Genomic DNA, 26,007 nt, shown 5'->3' on the forward strand with positions numbered 1-26,007 from the left:
CTCGGGAGGCTGAGGCAGGAGAATCACTTGAACCCACGAGGCACAGGTTGCAGTGAGCCAAGATCACGCAACGGCACTCCAGCTTGGGCAACAGAGTGAGACTCTGCCTCAAAAAAAAAAAAAAAAAATGAAATTAGCTGGGCAGCCGGGCATGGTGGTTCTCACTTGTGTTCCCAACAGTTTGAGAGGCCAAGGCAGGTAGATCACTTGAGGTCAGGAGTTTGAAACCAGCCTGGCCAACATGGTAAAACCCCATCTCTACTAAAAATACAAAAGTTAGCTGGATGTGGTGGCCTGTGCCTGTGGTCCCAGCTACTTGGTAGGTTGAGGCAGGAGAATCACTTGAACCTAGGAGACAGAGGTTGCAGTGAGCAGAGATCCTGCCACAGCACTCCAGCCTGGGCAGCCAAGTGAGACTCCATGTCAAAAAAAAAAAGAAATTTTTCAGGGATGGTGGCATGTGCTTGTAGTCCTAGTTACTCAGGAGACTGAGATGGGAGAATTCCTTGAGCCTGAGAGGTCAAGGCTATAGTGAGTTGTGATTGTGCCACTGCACTTCACATTGCTCTCCAGCCTGGGTGACGCAGTAAAACCCTAACTAAAAAGGAAAAAAGAGGCGGGGTGGGGGGTACCAGGCACAGTGGCTCATACCTGTAATCCCTCTTTGGGAGGCTGAGGTGGGAGGATCACTTGAGGTCAGGAGTTGGGAACCAGCCTGGCCAACATGGAGAAACCTTGTCTCTATTAAAAATAACAACAATTAGCCAGGTGTGGTGGTACACGCCTGTAGTCCCAGCTACTCGGGAGGCTGAGGTGGGAGAATCACTTGAACCCAGGAGGCAGAGGTTGCAGTGAGCCGAGATGGCACCCATTCATTCCAGCCTGAGAGACAGAGCGAGACTCCATCTCAAAAAAACACAAAAACAAAAACAAAGAAGGAGAAAAGGAATAGCCTACAAAAAGAAAGCTTTTGGAGGAAAATTAAAAGAAGTTGCGGGCCGGGCGCGGTGGCTCAAGCCTGTAATCCCAGCACTTTGGGAGGCCGAGGCGGGTGGATCACAAGGTCGAGAGATCGAGACCATCCTGGTCAACATGGTGAAACCCCGTCTCTACTAAAAATACAAAAAAATTAGCTGGGCATGGTGGCACGTGCCTGTAATCCCAGCTACTCAGGAGGCTGAGGCAGGAGAATTGCCTGAGCCCAGGAGGCGGAGGTTGCAGTGAGCTGAGATCGCGCCATTGCACTCCAGCCTGGGTAACAAGAGCGAAACTCCGTCTCAAAAAAAAAAAAAAAAAAAAAAAAAAAAAAAAAAAAAAAAAGAAGTTGCTCACTGGGTACAGTGGCTCATGCCTGTAATCCCAATACTTTGGAAGGCTGAGGCAGGAGAATTGCTTGAAGCCAGAAGTTCACAACCAGCCTGGGCAGCATAGTGAGACCCTGTTTTGTTTTGTTTTTTAAAGGTTGTTGCAAATGGGTACAAAAATACAGTTATATAGAAGAAATATGTTCTAGTATTCAATAATACAGTAAGGAAATTATAGTTAACAATAATTTATTGTATATATACCTTTCATGAGAGTTTCTTTACTTCCATAGTTTTGAAAAGACATCTCAGGGCTGGGCATGGTGGCTCACGCCTGTAATCCTAGCACTTTGGGAGGCCGAGGTAGGTGGATCACCTGAGGTCAGGAGTTCCATACCAGCCTGGCCATCATGGTGAAACCCCATCTTTAAAAAAAGAAAGAAAGAAAAGACATCTCTATCCTGTATTTTTTTATCTGCGTTACATATCTGTAAATTAAAACGTGTTTGTGTTTGTTTCTTTTGCCATTGCATAGTTACTCTGTTCATGGACCCAGGCATGAAGAATCTATAATGAACCTAATCCGGAAGGAAGTGGAGAAATGTGACTCTTTCAGTGGTTTTTTCATCATAATGAGCATGGCTGGGGGCACAGGATCAGGATTAGGAGCTTTCGTTACACAGAATTTACAAGATCAGTATCCAAACTCATTGAAAATGAATCAGATTATTTGGCCTTATGGAACTGGTGAGGTATGGACACGTTAATTGAAAAGTTTATGTTTTATATTCTTTGCAGTAGAAATAAATGTGGGTAAGGCCAGGCGCGGTGGCTCACGCCTATAATCCCAGCACTTTGGGAGGCTGAGGCGGGTGGATCACGAGGTCAAGAGATTGAGACAATCCTGGTCAACATGGTGAAACCCCGTCTCTACTAAAAATACAAAAAATTAGCTGGGCATGGTGGTGAGTGCCTGTAGTCCCAGCTACTCGGGAGGCTGAAGCAGGAGAATTGCTTGAACCCAGGAGGCGGAGGTTGCGGTGAGCCGAGATCGTGCCATTGCACTCCAGCCTGGGTAACAAGAGTGAAACTCCGTCTCAAAAAAAAAAAAAAAAGAAAGAAATGTGGGTAAAAGATTGCTCTCACCCTTTTATTGGAAATGGTAAATTATGGCTTCCATAATGGTTATATAATATGGTACTTTCATGAGTAATTCATTTAACTTTTGTTAAACTTTTTCAAACAAACAAGGTATCCCTGTTTTTAAAAATTTTAGCCGGGCGCGGTGGGTCACGCCTGTAATCCCAGCACTTTGGGAGGCCGAGGCAGGCAGATCACGAGGTCAAGAGATCGAGACCATCCTGGTCAACATGGTGAAACCCCGTCTCTACTAAAAATACAAAAATTAGCTGGGCGTGGTGGTGCCTGCCTGTAATCCCAGCTTGGGAGGCTGAGGCAGGAGAATTGCTTGAACCCAGGAGGCAGAGGTTGTGGTAAGCCAACATCGCGCCATTGCACTCCAGCCTGGGTAACAAGAGTGAAACTCCGTCTCAAAAAAAAAAAAAAATTTAGAGGCTAGTTGTGGTGGCTCACACCTGTAATCCCTGCACTTTGGGAGGCCAAGGTGGGCAGATCACGAGGTCAGGAGATCGACACCATCCTGGCCAACATGGTGAAACCCCATCTCTACAAAAATTAGCTGGGTGTGGTGGTGCAGCCTGTAGTCCCGGCTGCTCGGGAGGCTGAGATAGGAGAATCACTTGACCCAAGAGGTGGAGGTTGGAGTAGACCAATATGGTGCCACTGCACTCTAGCCTGGCAACAGAACAAGGCTCCATCTCCAAGAAAAAAAAAGCCAGGCACAGTGTCTCACGCCTATAATCCCAGCACTTTGGGAGGCTGAGGCAAGCGGATCACCTGAGGTCAGGGGTTCGAGACCAGCCTAACCAACATGGAGAAACCCTGTCTCTTCTCAAAATACAAAATCAGCTGGGTATGATGGCACATGCCTGTAATCCCAGCTACTTGGAAGGCTGAGGCAGGAGAATTGCTTGAACCTGGGAGGCAGAGGTTGTGGTCAGCTAAGATTGTGTCATTGCACTCCAGCCTAGGCAACAAGGGTGAAACTCCATCTCAAAAAAAAAAAAAAAAAAAAAATCAGAGAATGGCTAGGCACAGTGGCTCATGCCTGTAATCCCAGCACTGTGGGAGGCCAAGGTGGGCAGATCACCTGAGGTCAGCAGTTTGAGACCACCCTGGCCAACATGGAGAAACACCATCTCTACTAGAAACAATAATTAGCTGGACATGGTGGCACACACCTGTAGTCCCAGGTACTTAGGAGGCTGAGGCAGGAAAATCTCTTGAATCTGGGAGGCAGAGGTTCCAGTGAGCTGAGATTGTGCCACTGCACTCCAGCCTGGGAGACAAGAGCGAGACTCCACCTCAAAAAAAATTTTTTTTTTCTCAGAGAATAGCCAGGCAGGGTGGCTCACACCTGTAATCCCAGCACGTTAGGAGGCCGAGGTGGGCAGATCACTTGAGACCAGGAATTCGAGACCAGCCTGGCCAATGTGGTGAAACCCTGTCTTTACTAAACATACAAAAATTAGCTGGGTGTGGTGGCACAAGCCTATAATTCTATTTACTCAGGAGGCTGACGCACAAGAATCTCGAACCAGGAGGCCAACGTTGCAGTGAGCAGAGATGGTGCCACTGCGCTCCAGCCTGGGCAACAGAGCGTGTCTTATCTCAAAAAAAAAAAAAGGAAAAAGAAGAAGAAACAGGATAAAGAGATTGAAAAATTTGTCCAAGGTCATATATCTAGAAAGTGACAGAGCCAGGATTTGAATCCAGGCAGGATGCCTTTAGAAGCTGTAATCTTAACCACTGTTCTCCCCTACCTTTCTTATTTTTGACCTTTTCCTCTCCAGGTTATTGTTCAGAACTACAACTCTATTTTGACACTTTCTCACTTGTACCGATCTTCAGATGCCCTCCTTGTTCATGAGAATGATGCCGTCCATAAGATCTGTGCAAAACTGATGAATATCAAGCAGATCTCCTTTAGCGACATCAATCAAGTCCTGGCACATCAGCTGGGAAGTGTGTTCCAGCCTACTTATTCTGCAGAAAGCTCATTTCACTACAGACAAAATCCACTAGGTATTTGTCCCTCTATATGTTATTTGTAGGAAAGCCTTATGTTCTGAAAGCTTCAAAGTTTATTCTTTCTGTCTCCTCCTCTGCCTGAAGATATACTTAGGTCTTGCTCATCTCAAAATTCTTTCTTCAGACCTGCTTAGTTCTCTGACTGTCTTACTGAAAAACTTTGAGAAGTTGCTAAATTTCCCAAAAGGGCAGTAAGTATCCACTGCTCTTCTTCAGGATTCTTTCTCTCTCTCTCTTTTTTTTTTAATAGAAACCCTATTGATATATAACTCACATAGCATGCAATTCACCCATTTAAAGTGTACAAATCAGTGATTCTTTTTTTTTTTTTTTGTGGAGACGAGGTTTCACCATGGCTAGGATGGTCTCGATCTCCTGACCTCATGATCCACCGACCTAGGCCTTCCAAAGTTCCGGGATTACAGGCATAAGCCACCATGTCCAACCGATTTTTTTTTTTTTTAAGACAGAGTCTTACTCTGCTGCCCAGGCTAGAGTACAGTGGTGCGATCTTGACTCACTGCAACCTCCACCTTCTGGGTTCAAGCAATTTTCCTACCTCAGCCTCCCAAGTAGGTGGGGCTGCAGGCATATGCCACCATGCCCAGCTAATTTTTGTATTTTTAGTAGAGATGAAGTTTCACCATGTTGGCCAGGCTGGTCTTGAACTCTTGCCTCAAATGACCGACCTGCATTAGCCTCCAAAAGTGCTGGGATTAGAGGCGTGAGCCACCACGCCCAGTTAGCATTTTCTTGAGTACAGCAGCCAGACTGAACTCCAACTTTGCAGTTTTGTTTTTTTTTTTTTTGGAGACGGAGTTTCACTCTTGTTACCCAGGCTGGAGTGCAATGGTGTGATCTCGGCTCACCGCAACCTCCGCCTCCTGGGTTCAGGCAATTCTCCTGCCTCAGCCTCCCGAGTAGCTGGGATTACAGGCACGCGCCGCCATGCCCAGCTCATTTTTTGTATTTTTAGTAGAGATGGGGTTTCACCATGTTGACCAGGATGGTCTCGATCTCTTGACCTCATGATCCACCCACCTTGGCCCCCCAAAGTGCTGGGATTACAGGCGTGAGCCACCACGCCCAGCCCAGCTTTGCAGTTTTTAAAGGCATAAGTCAGATCCTGTTGCTCCCCTACTCAGAACCTTCCTGAGGTTTCCTGTCTCACCCAGAGTTGTCATTGTGGGCATCAGCATTGTGTTTGGAGATTGAGAATTCAGAGAGGTCCGAGTCTGCCATCTGGCATGACTTTCCATAGTTGTGCTCTGACAGAGAAGGTGAGGAGTGGGGTTGGTCCAAGACTGGGATTTTGCCAGAAAGAGGAAGACCGATCGAAAGGCAGGAGCTCTGTGGATTAAGGTCTCAAGGAGGTTTAAGAATGATTAAGGTAGCCGGGCGCGGTGGCTCAAGCCTGTAATCCCAGCACTTTGGGAGGCCGAGGTGGGTGGATCACGAGGTCGAGAGATCGAGACCATCCTGGTCAACGTGGTGAAACCCCGTCTCTACTAAAAATACAAAAAATTAGCTGGGCATGGTGGCGCGTGCCTGTAATCCCAGCTACTCAGGAGGCTGAGGCAGGAGAATTGCCTGAACTCAGGAGGCGGAGGTTGTGGTGAGCCGAGATTGCACCATTGCACTCCAGCCTGGGTAACAAGAGCAAAACTCCGTCTCAAAAAAAAAAAAAAAAAAAAAAAAAGAATGGTTAAGGTAGGCTAGGTGTGTAGGGTCTGGCCTGGCCAGATGGCAGAGCCACACCTGGCTCATGTTAACTTTCATATTAACAGGTTTTGATTATCACCTAACCAGATACAATATGTAAAAATCTAGTAACATTCCTAAAAGAATATTTAGTGGGCCGGGTGCAGTGGCTCACGCCTGTAATCCTGGCACTTTGGGAGGCCGAGACGGGCGGATCACAAGGTCAGAAGATCCAGACCATCCTGGCCAACATGGTGAAACCTCATGTCTACTAAAATGTAAAAAATTAGCCAGGCATGGTGGCACGTGCCTGTGGTCCCAGCTACTCAGGAGGCTGAGGCAGGGGAATCGCTTGAACCCAGGAGGCGGAGGTTGCGGTGAGCCGAGATCACACCACAGCACTCCAGCCTGGGTGACAAGTGAAAAAAAAAAGAATATTTAGTGAACAACATAAAATGATAAGAAAAGCATATCAGTTCTCATGCTTCCTTTGTTTTCCTGGGGTTTACCTAAATATTTCATTCACATTTCCAGTTATTCAGCTTCTGAATTGTAGTTTCCTTTTTGGCTGAGTGTTCTCACTTATACTCAAATCGATGCTAACGTGAAGCAAAGATGTGATCTATAATAGACATTGTCTCTGAAATTATATTAAGGATTAAATATTTCCGGTCTGAGAAGAGAAAATATTTAGCCCAGAAAACCTTCAAATCATGGTTATGTATAGACTATTGGCAACAATGTGGAATAAAAAAATTTAGTTCAGATTTTTTTTTTCTTTACAGGAGACTTAATGGAGCATTTAGTTCCCCATCCTGAATTCAAGATGCTGAGTGTTCGTAACATTCCTCACATGTCTGAGAACTCACTGGCATATAGCACATTTACATGGGCTGGCCTCCTCAAGCACTTGAGACAGATGCTCATTTCTAATGCAAAGATGGAAGAAGGTAAAGAGAATTCTGGCTGGGCGGGGTGGCTTACGCCTGTAATCCCAACACTTTAGGAGGCCGAGGCAGGCGGATCACGAGGTCAGGAGATCCAGGCCAACCTGGCCAACATGGTGAAACCCTGTCTCAATTTTTTTTTTTTTTAATTTTAATTTAAAATTTGAAAAAGAATATTCCAAAAATATGCAGCCCATAAGCTGGGAAAAATGCCTGTCCTGGAGTCTCAATATAAACTGGCTCGGACCAGTTAAAATAATAGTCTCTTCTGCTGGCCAGCGAGGCTCCTGCAGAAACTCCCCAGGACATCCTAGGAGAGCTTCCGCGCCTGGCCATTTTTTTAAATTTTAATCAAAGTAATAAATGAACATGGTTTAAAAAAATCAAGTAGCCAGCTGGGCGCGGTGGCTCAAGCCTGTAATACCAGCACTTTGGGAGGCCGAGGCGGGTGGATCACGAGGTCAAGAGATCGAGACCATCCCTGGTCAACGTGGTGAAACCCCGTCTCTACTAAAAATACAAAAAATTAGCTGGGCATGGTGGCGTGTGCCTGTAATCCCAGCCACTCGGGAGGCTGAGGCAGGAGAATTGCCTGAACCCAGGAGGCGGAGGTTGTGGTGAGCCGAGATCGTGCCATTGCACTCCAGCCTGAGTAACAAGAGCGAAACTCCCATCTCAAAAAAAAAAAAAAAAAAAAAAATCAAGTAGCCAGAACTCATTTAAATATATTTTTAAATCCAGCTGGGCACAGTGGCTCACACCTGTAATCCCAGCACTTTGGGAGGCCGAGATGGACAGATCACTTGAGGTCAGGAGTTTGAGACTAGCTTGACCAACCTGGTGAAACCCCATCTCTACTAAAAATAGAAAAATTAGCTGGGCATGGTGGCAGGCGCCTATAATCCAAGCTACTCTGGAGGCTGAGACAGGAAAATTGCTCAAACCCAGGAGACAGAGGTTACAGTGAGCTGAGATTATGCCATTACACTCCAGCCTGGGTGACAAGCAAAACTCTGTCTCTGTGTGTGTGTGTGTGTGTATAAAATATTATAATAGTAAATTATATGATAATATATATATTATTCACAGTAGAGCCTTGTACTATGTACACAGATTATATATTTTATTTTGTGTACAATATATTTTTCCCTCCTGGAGTTGTTAGTCATTTTATTTATTTGGTAGATATTCTCTGTACCTATCACCAATTTATTCTGAAACTTTTCTATGAAAAATGAATCCTTTCTCTGCTAGGTGCGGTGGCTCATACCTGTAATCCCAGCACTTTGGGAGGCTGAGGTAGGCAGATCATGAGGTCAGGTGTTCGAGACCAGCCTGACCAACATGTTGAAACCCTGTTGGATATCTAAAAATATAAAAATTAGCTGGGCGTGGTGGCCTGTGCCTGTAATCCTAGCTACTCAGGAGGCTGAGGCAGGAGAATGAATCACTTGAACCCAGGAAGAAGAGGAGGTGGTGAGCCGAGATCGAACCACTGCACTCCAGCCTGGGCAACAGAGCAAGGCTCCATCTCAAAAAAAAAAAAAAAAAAAAAGAATCCCTTCTTAGATGTGGTGGCTCACACCTGTAATCTCAGCACTTGGGGAGGCTGAGGCAGGAGGATCACTTGAGACCAGGAGTTCAAAACCAGCTTGAGCAACAAAGCAAGACTCCATCTTTTAGAAAGTGATTTTAAAATTAGCTGGACCTATAGTCCTAGCTACATAGGAGAGTGAAGCAAGAGAATCCCTTGAGCCAAGGGGTTTGAGTTTAAAATGAACTATGATCGTGTCACTGCACTCCAGCTTGGGCACAAAAAAGACCTCTTAATATGTATAAACCCATCAGGTAATTGATTACTTCCATTATCTGCTTAGAGATATCTTTCTAGAAGGCCTTTGTCTTCCAATTCCAATCTGTACTGACTGCTCTCCAAGCTTGATAAGCAGCCAGCCTTTTTTCTCTCTTGCCTCATCCTGTGTTATGTCTGGGCCTCCTAGATTCCAGATCTGCTTTCTTGGTTTATTCCCTCATATTGATGGACCATACTTTCCAGGAGCTCCCTGAGAAAAAGTACAAGGAAAATAAAATGTTTGAGGCTCTAAATAGCATCATTCTGTTCTGCCATTGCATTTGAATGATAGTGTGGCCAGGAATAGGATTCTAAGTTGGTAATCCTTTTTACTGAGTATTTCAAAGGCATTGCTCTGTTATCTTCCCACTTGCAGTGCTGCTGTTGAGAAGTCTCATGACGTTCTGACTCCCAATCCTGTTTGTTATCTCTTGAAGCTTTTAGTATGTTCTCTTTGTCCCCAGCATTCTGAAAGTACTTGGTGTGGGTCTCTGTTTATCTCAGTAGAATGTAAGCTTTATTATCTATTTGGTTTACTGTTGCATCTTTGGAGCCTGGAACAGTAAACCCTCAGTGATTATTTGCTGAGTATGTTGCTCTGGGCACTGAATGGACCCTCATGGACATTGCAGACTTGTGTGGTTTTCCCAGTAAGGCCATCTGCCTGGCCATTTTATTGCTGGGCTTCCAAATATCATACTTAGCGTATCTTATCTCTTGATCAGTTGCTTCCTCCTCCATCTCTTTCCTGAATGCATGACAAGCCTGGCTGCCTTTACAGAGCTGGATGGAGAAGACACAGGCTGTTAACCTTTCCTGTGAAACTAGTGACCTGGTTTTCCAAAAGGTTCTCTGCAGGGCTGTGCTTGGTATCACTGAGGCCAGAGCCTCTGAGGTTTAGCCTTTTGACAGCAGAAACCTTCTTCTAGGGTGGAAGAGCTCACTCCCCCTGCAGCAGGGGGTGGGGAAGGGGCTCTCACTGCTTCTCAAACAGATTTTCAGTTAATCCTCCTGTTTTCTTTTCCTTTTTTTTTTTTTTTTTTTTTTTTTTTTTTGTGAGACGGAGTCATCTTGGCTCACTGCAACCTCTACCTCCTAGATTCAGGTGATCCTCCTACTTTAGCCTCCTAAGTAGCTGGGATTACCAATGTTCACCACCATACCTAGCTAATTTTTTTATTTTTAGTAGATTCAGGGTTTTACCATGTTGGCCAGGCTGGTCTTGAACTCCTGACCTCAAGTGATCCTCCCGCCTCAAATTCTGATCTCAAGTGCTGGGATTACAGACATGGAGCCACCGTGCGCAGCCTTTTTGCCACCTTGAGAAGTGTCTGGTCTGCAAGTATCTAGCTTTTTCTTGCTGTGGAGTCAGTAACCAGTAGTTCATTTGCTCTCCAGCTTCTAAAATTTTGTTGCTGTTCATCTTCTCTCTAGTTCCCTTTTTTTCTTGTTTATGCTTATCCTTTTATTGATTAAGCAGGATCTGGGGAGACGGTGGCAGTAAACTGATATATTCAGTCTATCATGTTTAACTAGAAATCACTAGTAGGACGCCGGGCGCGGTGGCTCAAGCCTGTAATCCCAGCACTTTGGGAGGCTGAGGCGGGTGGATCACGAGGTCGAGAGATCGAGACCATCCTGGTCAACATAGTGAAGCCCCGTCTCTACTAAAAATACAAAAAACTAGCTGGGCGTGGTGGCGCGTGCCTGTAATCCCAGCTACTTAGGAGGCTGAGGCAGGAGAATTGCCTGAACCCAGGAGGCAGAGGTTGCGGTGAGCTGAGATCGCGCCATTGCACTCCAGCCTGGGTAACGAGAGCGAAACTCCGTCTCAAAAAAAAAAAAAAAGAAAAAAAAGAAATCACTAGTAGGTATTAACAGCATAAGTTAGGTTTTTATACTATGAAAGTAGATTTTCTTAAAATTAATTTGAAATATCTTACGGATTTTAGATTATAGTGCCAGAGGTTTAGAGATAAGTAGAAAGTTCACATCTAAAAGTAGTGCTTCCTGCCGGGCGCGGTGGCTCAAGCCTGTAATCCCAGCACTTTGGGAGGCCGAGGCGGGTGGATCACGAGGTTAAGAGATCGAGACCATCCTGGTCAACATGGTGAAACCCCGTCTCTACTAAAAATACAAAAAATTAGCTGGGCATGGTGGCACGTGCCTGTAATCTCAGCTACTCGGGAGGCTGAGGCAGGAGAATTGCCTGAGCCCAGGAGGCGGAGGTTGCGGTGAGCCGAGATCGCGCCATTGCACTCCAGCCTGGGTAACAAGAGCGAAACTCCGTCTCAAAAAAAAAAAAAAAAAAAAAAGTAGTGCTTCCTGAATTTTTTGGCAATAGTACTTGTTTTTCTAGCAATACCTGTTAATACCACAAGGAACACAGTGTTCCTTAGAGTCGTGTGAGACGTGCTGCTCTGAGCTCTCTTAGCTCAGTAAACCACAGTTGGCTGAGTTATTTTCCCATATAGAACTTTAGGGTATCAACATTTTTTCACAGTTGTATAGTTTGAACATATAAATGTTTTCATACACATGTATGAATAGTATATGAATAAATATATTTATGGCACAAACCATGTTGAAGGATCTAGTTTTATAACTCTATATATTCTCTGCTCTGTGGAAAGGTTTTGTTTTGTTCTATTTTTGAGATGTGGTCTCACTGTCACCTACGCTGGAGTGCAGTGGTGTGCTCACAGCTCACTGTAGCCTCAAACTCCTGGGCTCAAGTGATCCTCCTACTGTAGCCTCCTGAGTAGGTAGGACTACAGGTATGTAGTCCTGACTAATTTTGTTACTTCTTTTATTTTGTAGAGATGGGTTCTCACTGTTGCCCAGGCTGGTCTTGAACTCCTGGTTTCAAGTGATCCTTCCACCTTAGCCTCTCAAAGTGCTGGGATTACAGATGTGAGCCATTGTGCTTGGCCTCTATGTAAAGATTTACCCCATTTCCGTCACCATCAGTATCTGTTTCTACATTTTTTTTTTTTTTTTTTTTTTTTTTGAGACGGAGTTTCGCTCTTGTTACCCAGGCTGGAGTGCGATGGCGCGATCTCGGCTCACCGCAACCTCCGCCTCCTGGGTTCAGGCAATTCTCCTGCCTCAGCCTCCTGAGTAGCTGGGATTACAGGCACGCGCCACCATGCCCAGCTAATTTTTTGTATTTTTAGTAGAGATGGGGTTTCACCATGGTAACCAGGATGGTCTCGATCTCTTGACCTTGTGATCCGCCCGCCTCGGCCTCCCAAAGTGCTGGGATTACAGGCGTGAGCCACCGCGCCCGGCCCCAAAATCTTATCCTCCAAAAGCAGCCTGGATTTATACTCCTCAGGTGAGATGTCTCACTCTGTCACCGAGGCTGGAGTGCAGTGGCATGATCACAGCTCACTGTAGCCTTGATCTCCTGGGCTTAGGCAATCCTCCCCACTTAGTTTCCCAAGTAACTGGGACTACAGGTGCATGCCACAGATCCCAGACTAATTTTTGTATTTTTCTTTAGAGGCAGAGTCTACTATGTTGTCCAGGACTGGTCTCGAACTCCTGGGCTCAAGAGATCCTCCCACTGCAGCCTACCAAGTGCTGGGATTACAGGCATGAGCCACCACAACCAGCCTGAGATTTCTTGAGTATAGCCCTTTGAATACAATTTTTTGCCCCAACAAACTCTAATGGAATAGGCATAGGAGAATTGGTAGATCCTCCCTTTGAAACAGGGAAAATGATGCCTGTAGTCCCAGCTACATAGGAGAATAAGGTAGGAGGATCATTTGAGCTCAGGAGTTCGAGGCTGCAGTGAACTATAATCATACCTGTGAATAGGCACTGCACACCAGCCTGGGTGACATAGTGAGACTCTGTCAAAAAAAACTACTAAAATAGACTGGGCGCGGTGGCTCAAGCCTGTAATCCCAGCACTTTGGGAGGCCGAGGTGGGTGGATCACGAGGTCAAGAGATCGAGACCATCCTGGTCAACAAGGTGAAACCCTGTCTCTACTAAAAACGCAAAAAGTTAGCTGGGCATGGTGGTGCGTGCCTGTAATCCCAGCTACTGAGACAGGAGAATTGCCTGAACCCAGGAGGCGGAGGTCGCGGTGAGCCGAGATCGCGCCATTGCACTCCAGCCTGGGTAAAAACAGCGAAACTCCATCTCAAAAAAAAAAACTACTAAAATACACGTACCACAAGACCATTTTTCTCCTTTTGTTCAAAGCCACTTATAAAATCTTTTGTTTTCGGGCTAGGTGGAGTGGCTCACTCCTGTAATCCCAGCACTTAGGGAGGCCAAGGCGGGTGGATCATTTGAGATCAGAAGTTTAAGACCAGCCTGGACAACATGGTGAAACCCCGTCTCCACTAAAAATAGAAAAAAATTACCTGGACATGGTGGTGCACGCCTCTAATCTCAGCTACCCAGTTACTGGGGGAGACTGAAATAGGAGAATGGCTTGAACCCGAGAGGCGGAGGTTACAGTGAGCCAAGATCACACCACTGCACTCCAGCCTGGGCAACAGAGTGAGGCTCCATCTAAAATAAATAAATAAAATAAAATCTTTTGCTCTTTTTTTTCTTTCGGTAGGAATTGATTGGCAAGTACGGCCTCCTTTATCAGGACTTCCTCCTCTTGGTAAAATGTCTCTCAGCAAAGACCTGCATTTTAACACTTCCATTGCTAACTTGGTCATTCTTCGTGGGAAAGACGTGCAAAGTGCAGATGTGGGTAAGAAATTAAGGTGAAAATTAAGATGTACATTTTGTACATGTACATGCTTTATGATACACTTTTTTTCTTTTTTCTTTTTTCTTTTGAGACAGAGTCTCGCTCTGTCACGAGGCTGGAGTGCAGTGGCGCGATCCTGGCTCACTGCAACTTCCATTTTCCAGTTTCAAGCCATTCCCCTGCCTCAGCCTCCCAAGTAGCTGGGACAACAGGCACGCACCACCATGCCCGGATAATTTTTTATACTTTTAGTAGAGATGGGGTTTCACCATGTTGGCCAGGGTGGTGGCGATCTCTTGACCTCATGATCCGCCCACCTCAGCCTCCCAAATTGCTGGGATTACAGGCATAAGCCACCGCGCCTGGCCTTTTTTTTTTATTTTTTTAGATGAAGTCTCGCTCTGTCACCCAGGCTGGAGTGCAGTGTTACGATCTCAGCTCACCGCAACCTCCGCCTCCTGGGTTCCAGTGATTCTCTTGCCTCAGCCTCCTGAGTAGCTCGGACTATGGGTGTGCACCACCAAGCCCAGCTAATTTTTTTTTTTTTTTAATTTTTGTATTTTTTAGTAGAGACAGGGTTTCACCATGTTGATCAGGCTAGTCTCGAACTGCTGACCTCGTGATCCACCCATCTTGCCCTCCCAAAGTGCTAGGTTTACAGGCATGAGCCACCATGTCTGGCCGATACAAATGGTTTTTTGAAAGTCCCTGTATTGGCTACTTGGGAGGCTGAAGCAGGAGAACCACTTGAACCCTGGAAGCTGAGGTTGCAGTGAATTGAGATCACGCCACTGCACTCCAGCCTGGTGACAGAGCAAGACTCTGTCTCGGGAAAAAAAAAACAAAAACAAAAACCACCTCCCTGTATTTATTCTTTGAGAACGAAAGTAATAACTATGAGTTTTAGTGGCAAAATTTGACCAAGGTATATCAGTTAGTATGTGACTAGACACCAATATAAAAGTGACTTAAACAAGATAAAAGTATAATTCCTTCAGCCAGGTGTGGTAGCCACACACATGTAGTCCCAGTTACTTGGGAGGCTGAGGCAGAAACATAGCTTGAGCCTAGGAGATCAAGGCTACAGTGAGCCATCATTGTGGCACTGCCCTCCAGCCTGGGCAACAGAGCAAGACTCTGTCTCTATGACAAAAAAAGAATTGGATGGGCACGGTGGCTCACGCCTGTAATCCCATCACTTTGGGAGGCCAAGGCAGGTGGATTACCTGAGGTCAGGAGTTCAAGACCAGTCTGACCAACATGGTGAAACCCTGTCTCAAAAAAAAAAAGAAAAAATTGTATTCTGAACATCTGCCTACCCTCACCCTTACCTTACCATCTAGCTGACTGCTTATAGTCGTAGAAATGAGCAGCGAAGGGCCTGCCTCCTTTTCTTTTCTGTTTTGTTTTGTTTTGTTTTGTTGAGATGAGATCTCACTCTATCACCCAGGCTGGAGTGCAGCCTCCTGAGTAGCTGAGATTATGAGCCTACACCACCACGCCCAGCTAATTTTTTTTTTTTTTTTTTGAGACGGAGTTTCGCTCTTGTTACCCAGGCTGGAGTGCAATGGCGCGATCTCGGCTCACCGCAACCTCCGCCTCCTAGGCTCAGGCAATTCTCCTGCCTCAGCCTCCTCAGTAGCTGGGATTACAGGCACGTGCCACCATGCCCAGCTAATTTTTTGTATCTTTAGTAGAGACGGGGTTTCACCATGTTGACCAGGATGGTCTCGATCTCTCGACCTCGTGATCCACCCGCCTCAGCCTCCCAAAGTGCTGGGATTACAGGCTTGAGCCACCGCGCCCAGCTGCTAATTTTTATATTATTAGCAGAGATGAGGTTTCCCCATGTTGGCCAGCCTGGTCTGGGACTCCTGGCCTCAAGTGATCCACCTGCCTCAGCCTCCTAAAGTGCTGTGATTACAGGCGTGAGCCACTGTGCCTGGCCAGGCCTGCCTCCTTTTCTGAAAGTCCCATATTACACTTGAATTTCTATCCTATTGACTGGGACTGAGTTCTGTGCCATACCTCACTGCAAGTTCAGTTAAAGTTTATGGGGATTGATACTGAAGAAGGGGTGAATGGGAATTGCTAAGGAGCAGAAATAGTTGGAAAACCAGTGGTATCTGGGAGAAGCATTTTGTTACAAATTTTTCAGGAAGTTGAAAGAACATTATTCTTTTTTTTTTTTTTTTTTTTTTGAGACGGAGTTTCGCTCTTGTTACCCAGGCTGGAGTGCAATGGCGCGATCTCGGCTCACCGCAACCTCCGCCTCCTGGGTTCAGGCAATTCTCCTGCCTCAGCCTCCTGAGTAGCTGGAATTACAGGCATGTGCCACCATGCCCAGCTAATTTTTTTTTATTTTTAGTAGAGACAGGGTTTCACCATGTTGACCAGGATGGTCTCGATCTCTCGACCTCGTGATCCACCCGCCTTGGCCTCCCAAAGTGCTGGGATTACAAGCTTGAGCCACCGCGCCCGGCCACATTATTCTTTTTTTTGAGACAGAGTCTCACTCTGTCACCCAGGCTGGAATGCAATGGCGCAATCTCAGCCCACTGCAACCTCTACCTCCTGGGTTCAAGTGATTCTCCTGCCTCAGCCTCCTGAGTAGCTGGGATTATAGTCGTGCACCACCATGCCTGGCTAATTTTTGCATTTTTTTTTTCTTTCTTTCTTTTTTTTATTAAATAGAGACGGGGTTTCACCATGTTGGCCAGAATGGTCTCGATCTCTTGACCTCGTGATCCACCCGCCTCAGCCTCCCAAAGTGCTGGGATTACAGGCTTGAGCCACCGCGCCCAGCCTTTTTAGCTTTGTTTTTCTATGGCAAGTTTCTGGGTTCATTTTATCATGACTTCAGCAAGTATCATGTTTGTGACTTCATGTTATGGTACAAAGAAAACCAAGGTCCAGCACAGTGGCACATATGTGTAATCCCAGCACTTTGGCAGGCTAAGTCAGGAAGATCGCTTAAGGATAGTTCAAAGGCCAGGCGTGGTGGCTCACGCCTGTAATCCAAGCACTTTGGAGGCCAAGGCGGGCGGATCACCTGAGGTTGGGAGTTCAAGACCAACCTGACCAACATGGTAAAACCCCATCTTTAAAAAAAAAAAAAAAAAGGATAGGAGTTCAAAACCAGCCTGGGCAACATAGACTCCATCTCTACAAAGAATTTTAAACGTTAGTCAAGTATAGGGGTGCACACTATAGTGCACACTACACACTTGTAGTCCCAGCTAGGAAGACCAAAGCAGGAGGATCACTTGAACTCAGGAGTTTGAGGTTTCAGTGACCAGTGATGGTGGTGCCACTGCACTCCAGCCTGGGTGACAGAGTGAGACCCATTATCAAAAAGAAAAAAGAAAACCAAACAATCTAGTCCCTGTAATGCCCCTTAGAGAAAGAACAAATAATCATTTAAAATAGGGCCAGGCACAGTGGCTCACGCCTATAATCTCAGCACTTTGGCAGAGGTGGGACGATTACTTGAGCCCAGAAGTTTGAGACCAGCCTGGGCAACAAAGTGAGACCCCATCTCTACAAAAAACGAAAATATTAGGTATGGGGTATGTGCCTGTAGTCAAAGCTACTTGGGAGGCTGATGTAGGAGGATCACTCAAGGCCAGGAGGTGAAGGCTGCAGTGAGCTGTGATAGAGCCTCTGCATGCCAGCCTGGTGACAGACAAGATCTTGTCTCAAGAAAACAAAAAATTAGCATTATTTTACTTTTAGATAAATGATCCATATTCATTGTATAGAAAAGAAAGGGACCAGGGCAGTGGCTTACGCCTGTAATCCCAGCACTTTGGGAGGCTGAGGCAGGTGGATCACTTGAGGCCAGGAGTTCAAGACCAGCCTGGCCAACATGGTGAAACCACATCTCTAAAAAAAATACAAAAATTAGGGCCGGGTGCAGTGGTTCAAGCCTGTAATCTCAGCACTTTGGAAGGCCAAGGCAGGCGGATCACGAGGTCAAGAGATGGAGAACATCCTGGCCAAGATGGTGAAACCCCATCTCTAAAAAAAAATAAACAGCAGATTAAAAAAAAAAAAATTAGCTGGACATAGTGGCATGCTCCCGTAGTCCCATCTACTCAGGAGGCTAAGGTGGGAAGATTTCTTGAGCCCAGGAGGTAGAGGTTGCAGTTACTTAGGAGGCTGAGGCAGAAGGATAGTTTGAGCTATCAGAGTGGGCAACAGAGTGAGACCCTGTCTCAGAAAAAAAGTAGTTTTTCACACCTTTCAGAAAAGTGTTAAGAAGAATGCACACCACCATGTACAGCTGATTTTTTCATTTTTAGTAGAGATGGGTTTTACTGTGTTGCCCAGGCTGGTCTCGAACTCCTGCGCTCAAGCAGTCTACCCTCCTCGGCCTCTCAAAGTGCTGGGAGTCACCACGCCAGCTAATGCTAGTTTTTACAAGACAAAATAAAAGGTTTCTGATGAAATAGACAAGAAAATATCTGTTTATTCGTTTTCACAGTTACCAATTTATGCTATAAAAAGATGGCTTATCTTGTTTTTACTCTAGAGGGATTTAAAGATCCAGCTCTCTACACTTCCTGGTTAGAGCCTGTTAATGCTTTCAACGTGTGGAAAACCCAGCGGGCCTTTAGCAAGTATGAGAAGTCTGCAGTGTTGGTCAGCAATAGCCAGTTCTTAGTAAAACCACTTGATACGATTGTGAAGAAGGCATGGAACATGTTTGCTTCAAAGTAAGTATAAAATAGGCCGGGCGCGGTGGCTCACACCTGTAATCCCAGCACTTTGGGAGGCCGAGGCGGGTGGATCACGAGGTCAAGAGATCGAGACCATCCTGGTCAACATGATGAAACCCCATCTCTACTAAAAATACAGAAAATTAGCTGGACATGGTGGCGCGTGTCTGTAATCCCAACTGCTCAGGAGGCTGAGGCAGGAGAATTGCCTGAACCCAGGAGGTGGAGGTTGCAGTGAGCCGAGATCGCGCCATTGCACTCCAGCCTGGGTAACAAGAGCGAAACTCCGTCTCAAAAAAAAAAAAAAAAAAAAGGTAAGTATAAAATAAGTCTACAAACCTTTCTAATCTTTAAACAGATACTGTAGTGTTAAAGCATGAGGTAGGATCTGCAGGAGTGATGGTTACTACTTTTCAGGTGTGAAGTTGTGAAGCTTTGGGCACGTGACTTCAGGCTTCATTTCCTCATCTGTGTAAGTGGGTCCTAACTGAGGGAATTTCTGTTGAGGGTTAGGTAAGATGATTTTGTAAAACAGCCAGTACAGTGCCTGGCTATTAAATGCTCAATAATTGTTTCACGTAATTAAAGTAGAATATCACTATAAAGCAGGGACAATAAGGTAGTTTTCAAAAATAAGATTCGGCCAGACGCAGTGGTTCACACCTGTAATCCCAGCACTTTGGGAGGCCAAGGTGAGCGGATGACTGAGGTGAGCAGATGACCTGAGCGAGACCAGCCTGGCCAACATGGTGAAACCCTGTCTCAATTAAAAATACAAAACTGCCGGGCGCGGTGGCTCAAGCCTGTAATCCCAGCACTTTGGGAGGCCGAGGCGGGTGGATCACGAGGTCAAGAGATCGAGACCATCCCGGTCAACATGGTGAAACCCCGTCTCTACTAAAAATACAAAAAATTAGCTGGGCGTGGTGGCACGTGCCTGTAATCCCAGCTACTCAGGAGGCTGAGGCAGGAGAATTGCCTGAACCCAGGAGGCGGAGGTTGCGATGAGCCAAGATCGTGTCATTGCACTCCAGCCTGGGTAACAAGAGCAAAAACTCTGTCTCAAAAAAAAAAAAAAAAAAAAAAAAATACAAAACTTAGCTGGGCATGGTGGTGCGCGCCCGTAGTCCCAGCTACTCGGGAGGCTGAGGCAGGAGAATTGCCTGAACCCGGGAGGCGGAGGTTGAAATGCCTACTTCATACTAACAAATATTTTAGCAAATTTCTTGATCTCTACCACAGTTACTTAACATGAAAACAAATTCCTCAAATGACTGGACAAGGCCTCTAACTCTCATTAGCTTAGATACCCCAGCGCCCAGCCATCCTCCAGGTGACCATTCTATAAAGCCCCACGCTGCAGGGCCGTGGACTCTGTCCTCTTCTGGTGTCACTCCCTCCCTACTCTCATTAAATGGTAGCAGCCATTATTATGTCAATTTAATTCATGTCTACGCTTGATATTATTTTCGCACATGATTTTGGGGCCTCAGAACATTTGTGGGGAGCATCGGGGCACAGTGGCTCACGCTTGTAATCTCAGCACTTTGGGAGGCCAAGGCAGGTGAATCACTTGTAGCCAGAAATTTGAGACTAGCCTGGCCAACATGGTGAAACCCCATCTCTACTAAAAATACAAAAATTAGCCAGGTATGGTGGCGCGGGCCTGTAATCCAGCTAATTGGGAGGCTGAGGCATGAGAATCGCTTGAACCCAGGAGGCCGAGGTTGCAGTGAGCCAAGATCATGCCACTGCACTCCAGCTAGAGCAACAGAGCAAAACCCTGTCTCAAAAAAAAAAATAAAGAACATTTGGGGGGTGGGTGGGATTGGGAGGACCACCCTGGCATAACTATAAATTAAATGTCCTGGGGGCACCTGGGAGGCTTCACTTTATTCCTAGAACTGGATTGATGTCTCGTTTCAAGCCTTACATGAAACTTCAGGCACTTTTCAGAGTTTATACGCAACATGGGGTGTTATGTCTATACTGGGTAGATAGCCAGTCTGAACATGCTGCTCTTTCCTTGGTGCCGCCTCTTAATTTCTTGGACACTAAAAAATCAGGGAGCTTGACATAAATTTTGAAAGTTCGCTCATCTTTGGAGTAAACAAAGCCAATGTAAGACTTCTAAGAGATTTTGTGATCTTTACATGTTCATGAGCTAGAAAACATGTTTATTGTTTAAGAGTTACTCATTTGCCGGTCCTTTTTTATTTTGTAATTTCTGGGGTTTTTTTTGTTTGTTTTCCACCAGAGCCTACATTCATCAGTACACAAAATTTGGAATCGAAGAAGAGGACTTTTTAGACGGTTTCACGTTGTTAGAGCAGGTTATTGCCAGTTACTGTAACCTCTGATCTGGAACAATGGGAAAAGTACCTTAAGGCATTTTCGGACTACAATATTTTCAGTACTATTTTCTCTGTAAAGCTTTCAAAGTTCCATTCTGTTAAAGTAACCAGGTAGAATGCTGAGTCTATTCTGTATGCGATGCGCACAGAAAAGGAAGACAACTTTTTAAATGGAGAATAGCATGTTTTCAATGAAAACATCCACTTGGTATTTCATTTGTAAGAAAAAAATGGTTCTTTATTCTTTTCTTTTTCTTTTTTTACACTCCATTGTATATACTAGCATGAAAAATGGTGCTTTATTAAAGAATTTTGGGAAAACACTTTGCTGAGATGTTGGGACTCTGGAACTAGCCAAGAAAATAAAATATTCTGTTTGTCTACATGTTCCTAAATCTTGCCTCTTTACACCAAAAATAACTCATAAAACCTGAACCAAACTGTCACAGCATCATTTCAAGCTAAGGAATTATAATTCTGTACTTAATATATTCATGCTTGAATGAATGCTTTGAGCCACAAGAGGGAGATGTTGTCAAATCCTACAGTGTGACCATGTATTCTGAATATTCTGTAACAGGGCAAGAGTTTCTACTCTAAGCAGCTATTTAAAAATCAGTGTGAAGGGACCGGGCGCGGTAGCTCAAGCCTGTAATCCCAGCACTTTGGGAGGCCGAGGCGGGTGGATCACGAGGTCAAGAGATCGAGACCATCCTGGTCAACATGGTGAAACCCCGTCTCTACTAAAAATACAAAAAATTAGCTGGGCATGGTGGTGCATGCCTGTAATCCCAGCTACTCGGGAGGCTGAGGCAGGAGAATTGCCTGAGCCCAGGAGGCAGAGGTTGCGGTGAGCCGAGATCGCACCATTGCACTCCAGCCTGGGTATCGAGAGCGAAACTCCGTCTCAAAAAAAAAAAAAAAAAAAAAAATCAATGTGAGGATTTTGGTAATAAATGCCTATGCTAAGTACAAAAGTAAATATGTAAATGTGTACTTAGTGTGCTTTTCTTAAACTTTTTGGGCATGAAAAAATTGGGTTAGATTTTGATTTGGATCTTGGAATGCCAGAGCAGAAATTGGTTTTATTCAACTGTTGCTTTAAAATTACTTATAATGGCCTGGGCACAGTGGCTCACACCTGTAATCCCACCGCTTTGGGAGGGCAAGGTGGGAGGACCACTTGAGGCCAGGAATTTGAGACCAGCCTGGGCAACATAGTAAGACCCTCATCTCAACAAAAAATTTTTTTAATTAGCTCTCTGTGGTGGCATACACTTGTGGTCCGAGCTACTCTGGAGGTTTGGGTGGGAAGATCACGTGAGCCTGGGAGGTCAAGGCTGCAGTGAGCTGAGATTGTCCCTCTGCATTCCAGCCTGGGTGACAGAATGAGACTCTGTCTCATAAAAAAGAAAAAAAAAAAAAAAGGAATGAAATTACTTACAGGTATTCAGCTGGTATGGATGATGGTTATATGCTTTTCAATAAAAGGGGTAATAATTTTCACCTAAATTTTTCCTAAGTTGAGAAAATTATCACCAAGGAAATATGGTTACTTGAAATTGACACACAAGATATGGTTTCACCCAAGACGAAACATGCTTAGAAATTGACAACTGAGTGTATTTCCATAAAACACATTATATGCTGTGATATTAACAAATGTAAAAATGAGAAATAGGAACATTTGCCCTTTCTGCCAAATCTACCAGTAGTGACTTTTATATGGAAAAATGACAGTTCACAGCTTCACTGGTTCTTCCTTTTCTTTCCATATGGAAATGATTACCTTTTTGCTGTTTTTCTTATCAACTGTTGCTATGATTTAAAATACTGAACCATATCTTATTTCTAAGGAATGTAAAAAGTGGTCTGTTCTGCTGCTAAAAGGCACACCCCACTGCTGCATTTCGTCAACCCAAGTATACTTGAAAAATAATTAGATCATAATTTTTACAAAACAAGTTAAAATAATTGTTTAAGCATTGAAGAGATCCAGACTGAAACAATTTCCAGACTAAACCAGCATTCATGAAGATCTGTAACTGAGTATCTCACTAGGGCTTAATCCAATTCTGAGGAAACTTGCTAGAAGTTAACTTGAAAGAAAGTCATAAATTGAAGTCATTTGATATTAGAGAAAATTCATGAGGTACCAATAGGGGCAAGTATATTTCTAATTTGGCAACTCATGGAATCATTAGCAGGTGAATATTAGAAGCAAACCCCAACTAGACAGAGCTCTGGGTCCATTTACTTACGCTATTTGACCCCCGTTTTTTTTTTATGATCCACAACTGTATTATTTGATACATATGGTTACCTATGGCTCACTGCAACCTCCACCTCCCAGGTTCAAGCATTTGTTCTGCCTCAGCCTCCCGAGTAGCTGGGACTACAGGCATCTGCCATCCTGCCTCGCTAATTTTTTGTATCTTTACTAGATGGGATTTCACGATGTCGACCAGGCTGGTCCCGAACACCTGACCTCGTGATCCACCCACCTAGGCCTCCCAAAATGCTGGGATTACAGGCGTGAGCCACCATACCTGGCCTTTTTCTTTTTGTTCATTTTCTTTTTTTTAATTTTTTTCTTTTTTTTTATTTTTTAGACGGTCTCACTCTGCCACCCAGGCTGGAGTGCAGTGACACTCAGCTAATTGTAGCCTCAACCTCCCAGGCTCAAGCAATCCTCCCACCTTAGCCTCACTAATAACTGGGACTATAGGTGTGCACCACCATGCCCAGATAATTTTTGCATTTTTGGTAGAGACGAGGTTTCCCCATGTTGCCCAGGCTCGTTTCAAACTCCTGGGCTCAGGCCATCCACCTGCCTTGGCCTCCCAAAGTGCTGGGATTAACAGGCATGAGCCACCACACCCAGCCAATACCTAGTTTTAAGCTTGTGTTAAAACATTTACATGAAAAATAATTTTTTTCTTGTCTATTTGGAATAACAAAATTTTTGCTCTTAAAGTTGTGGTTTTAAGTTAAAAATTAACACCAAGTTGCTGATGTCAAAAGTTTTCAAATGGGGTGGCATTGGAAATGTACTTTGATTTGTGTGGCGATAATGGCCAGTCAGCCAGGACAACATTAGCTCCATTAGCTCCTGGGCTTACAGCTCCAGAAAACTTTGGAAATGTGATTTCTTAGATTACTGGGTAACTGGCACATTATCTTGTCAAACATTATCCTGCAGAGCCAGAATGCACCCCAATGGACAGTGAGCACAGTATGAATGCAAACTTTCCTATTGCCAGGGTCTTTTCCTCTCTTATCTCCCCCCATCTGTGCTTTTCTCAAGCGCTAAAGCTGTAGAACCTGTTTTTTTCCCATGTATCTGCCCCTCCCAGCCCTGGGACCTCCCCGAAAACGCCCCTCTCCCATCCACTCTTACTATTCAATCTACAACATCTTTCAACATGTTTCTCCTATATCTTACCCATCACTTAGAACTCAGTAAGTATGCCAACAATTCACTATTATCAGCCAATTCATCCATTCCACTAGTATCTATTCAGTGCCAGGCACTGAGGAAGATGTTACTGATACAGGGATCAATGCTACATTGTCTGAATGAAGAAGCTGCTTTGGATGTTTCGTGCTACAATTCTAGCTTCCTAATGATTGCTTGTTATCTTGCCTGTGTGCCTATTGACTTTTTTCCAGGAAAGATGGGGTCCAAGAAAGAACAATGAACTCAGCGCTCTGGTCTGGGCTAGACTCAAGTGTTGAAATGTCTCTTCACTGGCTCCATAGGCTCTCTAAACTCTGCTCTGCAGCGCACATACCAGTGATTCTTCTACTGACCACTGTCAGGTCTCCATATGCAAGCCTGGAGCCTGAAAGTCTGAAGTCCTGCTTGCTTCAGCTGATGTCTTCCACCCCTGCCTGCGTTCGTTCGACATTGGCCCTGATCGCCCCGGCAGAGCTTCCCCGAACAAGCCCCTCACCCAACCCTGCCATCTTAACTGTTCTTGTGATCATGTAAATACCTCTCACCCAACCCTGCCATTGTAACTGAACTTACTCTGCAACACCCTCGCCCCCCAAAAAGCCACCCAAACCTATAATACCAACTCCTATCCCACTGCCCTTTGCTAATGCCCTCTTCAGCCTTCGCCCACCTGCACCCCGGTGAATAAACAGCCATGTTGCTCACACAAAGCCTGTTTGGAAGGTCTCCTCATTCAAAGCGCGAGTTTTTCAATATTTGGTGCTGGAAACCCAGGACAGGGGAACTCCTGTGGGAGACCAAACCTCCATCCCTGTTCTTGTGCTCCCTCCATGAAGAGGGAGCCTAGCGACCTGGGGTCATCGGACCAGCCCGCAGCCGCGCACCGCTGGCTCTTTTGGCAAGCAGTCTCTCTCTCGCTTCCCCATCCTTTTGTCTTTTCCTTTCCACGTCTCTGCCTTTCCGTGTTGTCCTTTTTCCACCGCAAAGACAAGAAAAATCAGATGAACAAGGTTCTTCCGTGAGGTTCATGAACGGAAGAGCCCTAGGTAGGTCACGGATCCGGGAACCCAGTTTCCCCAGGGGTTTGACTATGGTGGAGACGCCCACCCTCGTCACTTGCCCGCCAGGCTGGTGGCCGGTATCGGTGGCGGGTCGGTGTAGGGGACGCTCTCTTTGACAGCCCGCCAACGACGAGGTTCAACCCCGGCTCCGCTAGGGACGCCTGGTGAGTGGCTGGGCTGCGTGTCTGCTTTCGCCTCTGCTGCCTTTCCGGAACCACGGGCAATCGGCTGCCCTCTCCGCTGGCCTGTGTTCTAAAGACCCTCCAGCCTCCTCTGCTGTCTCCTGACCTAAAACCCAAACGTCTCATCTTCTTCTCATCTTCTTCTGTAACGCTGCATGGCCACACTGCAAGTCAAACAACGGCTCCCACTGGCCCCCAAAAAATGGCACTTTCAACCTCTCTATTTTTCAAAATGTCGACAATTTTTGTCGCAAGACGGGCACATGGTCGAAAATTCCCTACGTCCAGGCATTTTTTTACACACCAATCCCTCCCTAATCTCTACTCCTTCTCTTCCCTTCCGTCTGCCCCCCCCGCCCCTCCACCCTTCCAACCGTTCCCCTCCCCGCCTGTCCAAACCAGGCCCTAATCCGGAACCTAACCCCACCCCCCAGATCCTTCCTCCTCTTCCTCTGCCCACAACCCACCTCCTTGTGCCCCTCCTGTCACCTCCTCACCTCACACGGGGCCCAGCTGACAGTTTAGTCCC

At 45.6% G+C, this 26,007-nt stretch overlaps 1 protein-coding gene across 2 annotated transcripts in view; it reads left to right on the forward strand.

Annotated features, from left to right (window-relative positions):
* TUBD1 (tubulin delta 1) overlaps positions 1–24,945 on the forward strand; it is a 30,750-nt gene extending 5,805 nt beyond the window's left edge. The window contains exons 4-9 of one of the 2 annotated variants that reach the window (XM_039476011.2): positions 1,840–2,056; positions 4,238–4,469; positions 6,962–7,126; positions 13,560–13,700; positions 18,235–18,418; positions 24,448–24,945. In XM_039476011.2, the coding sequence (XP_039331945.1) occupies positions 1,840–2,056; positions 4,238–4,469; positions 6,962–7,126; positions 13,560–13,700; positions 18,235–18,418; positions 24,448–24,769 (1,261 nt within the window). In that variant the 3' untranslated portion in view covers positions 24,770–24,945. Of the gene's footprint in view, positions 1–1,839; positions 2,057–4,237; positions 4,470–6,961; positions 7,127–13,559; positions 13,701–18,234; positions 18,419–20,678; positions 21,171–24,447 lie in introns of those variants that run through there. The other variant, XM_039476012.2, reaches the window with a different exon arrangement.
* Positions 24,946–26,007: the final 1,062 nt, after the last annotated feature.

This window comes from Saimiri boliviensis, chromosome 17 (assembly GCF_048565385.1).
Source record: "Saimiri boliviensis isolate mSaiBol1 chromosome 17, mSaiBol1.pri, whole genome shotgun sequence".
In the NCBI taxonomy this organism is placed as follows: domain Eukaryota; kingdom Metazoa; phylum Chordata; class Mammalia; order Primates; family Cebidae; genus Saimiri; species Saimiri boliviensis.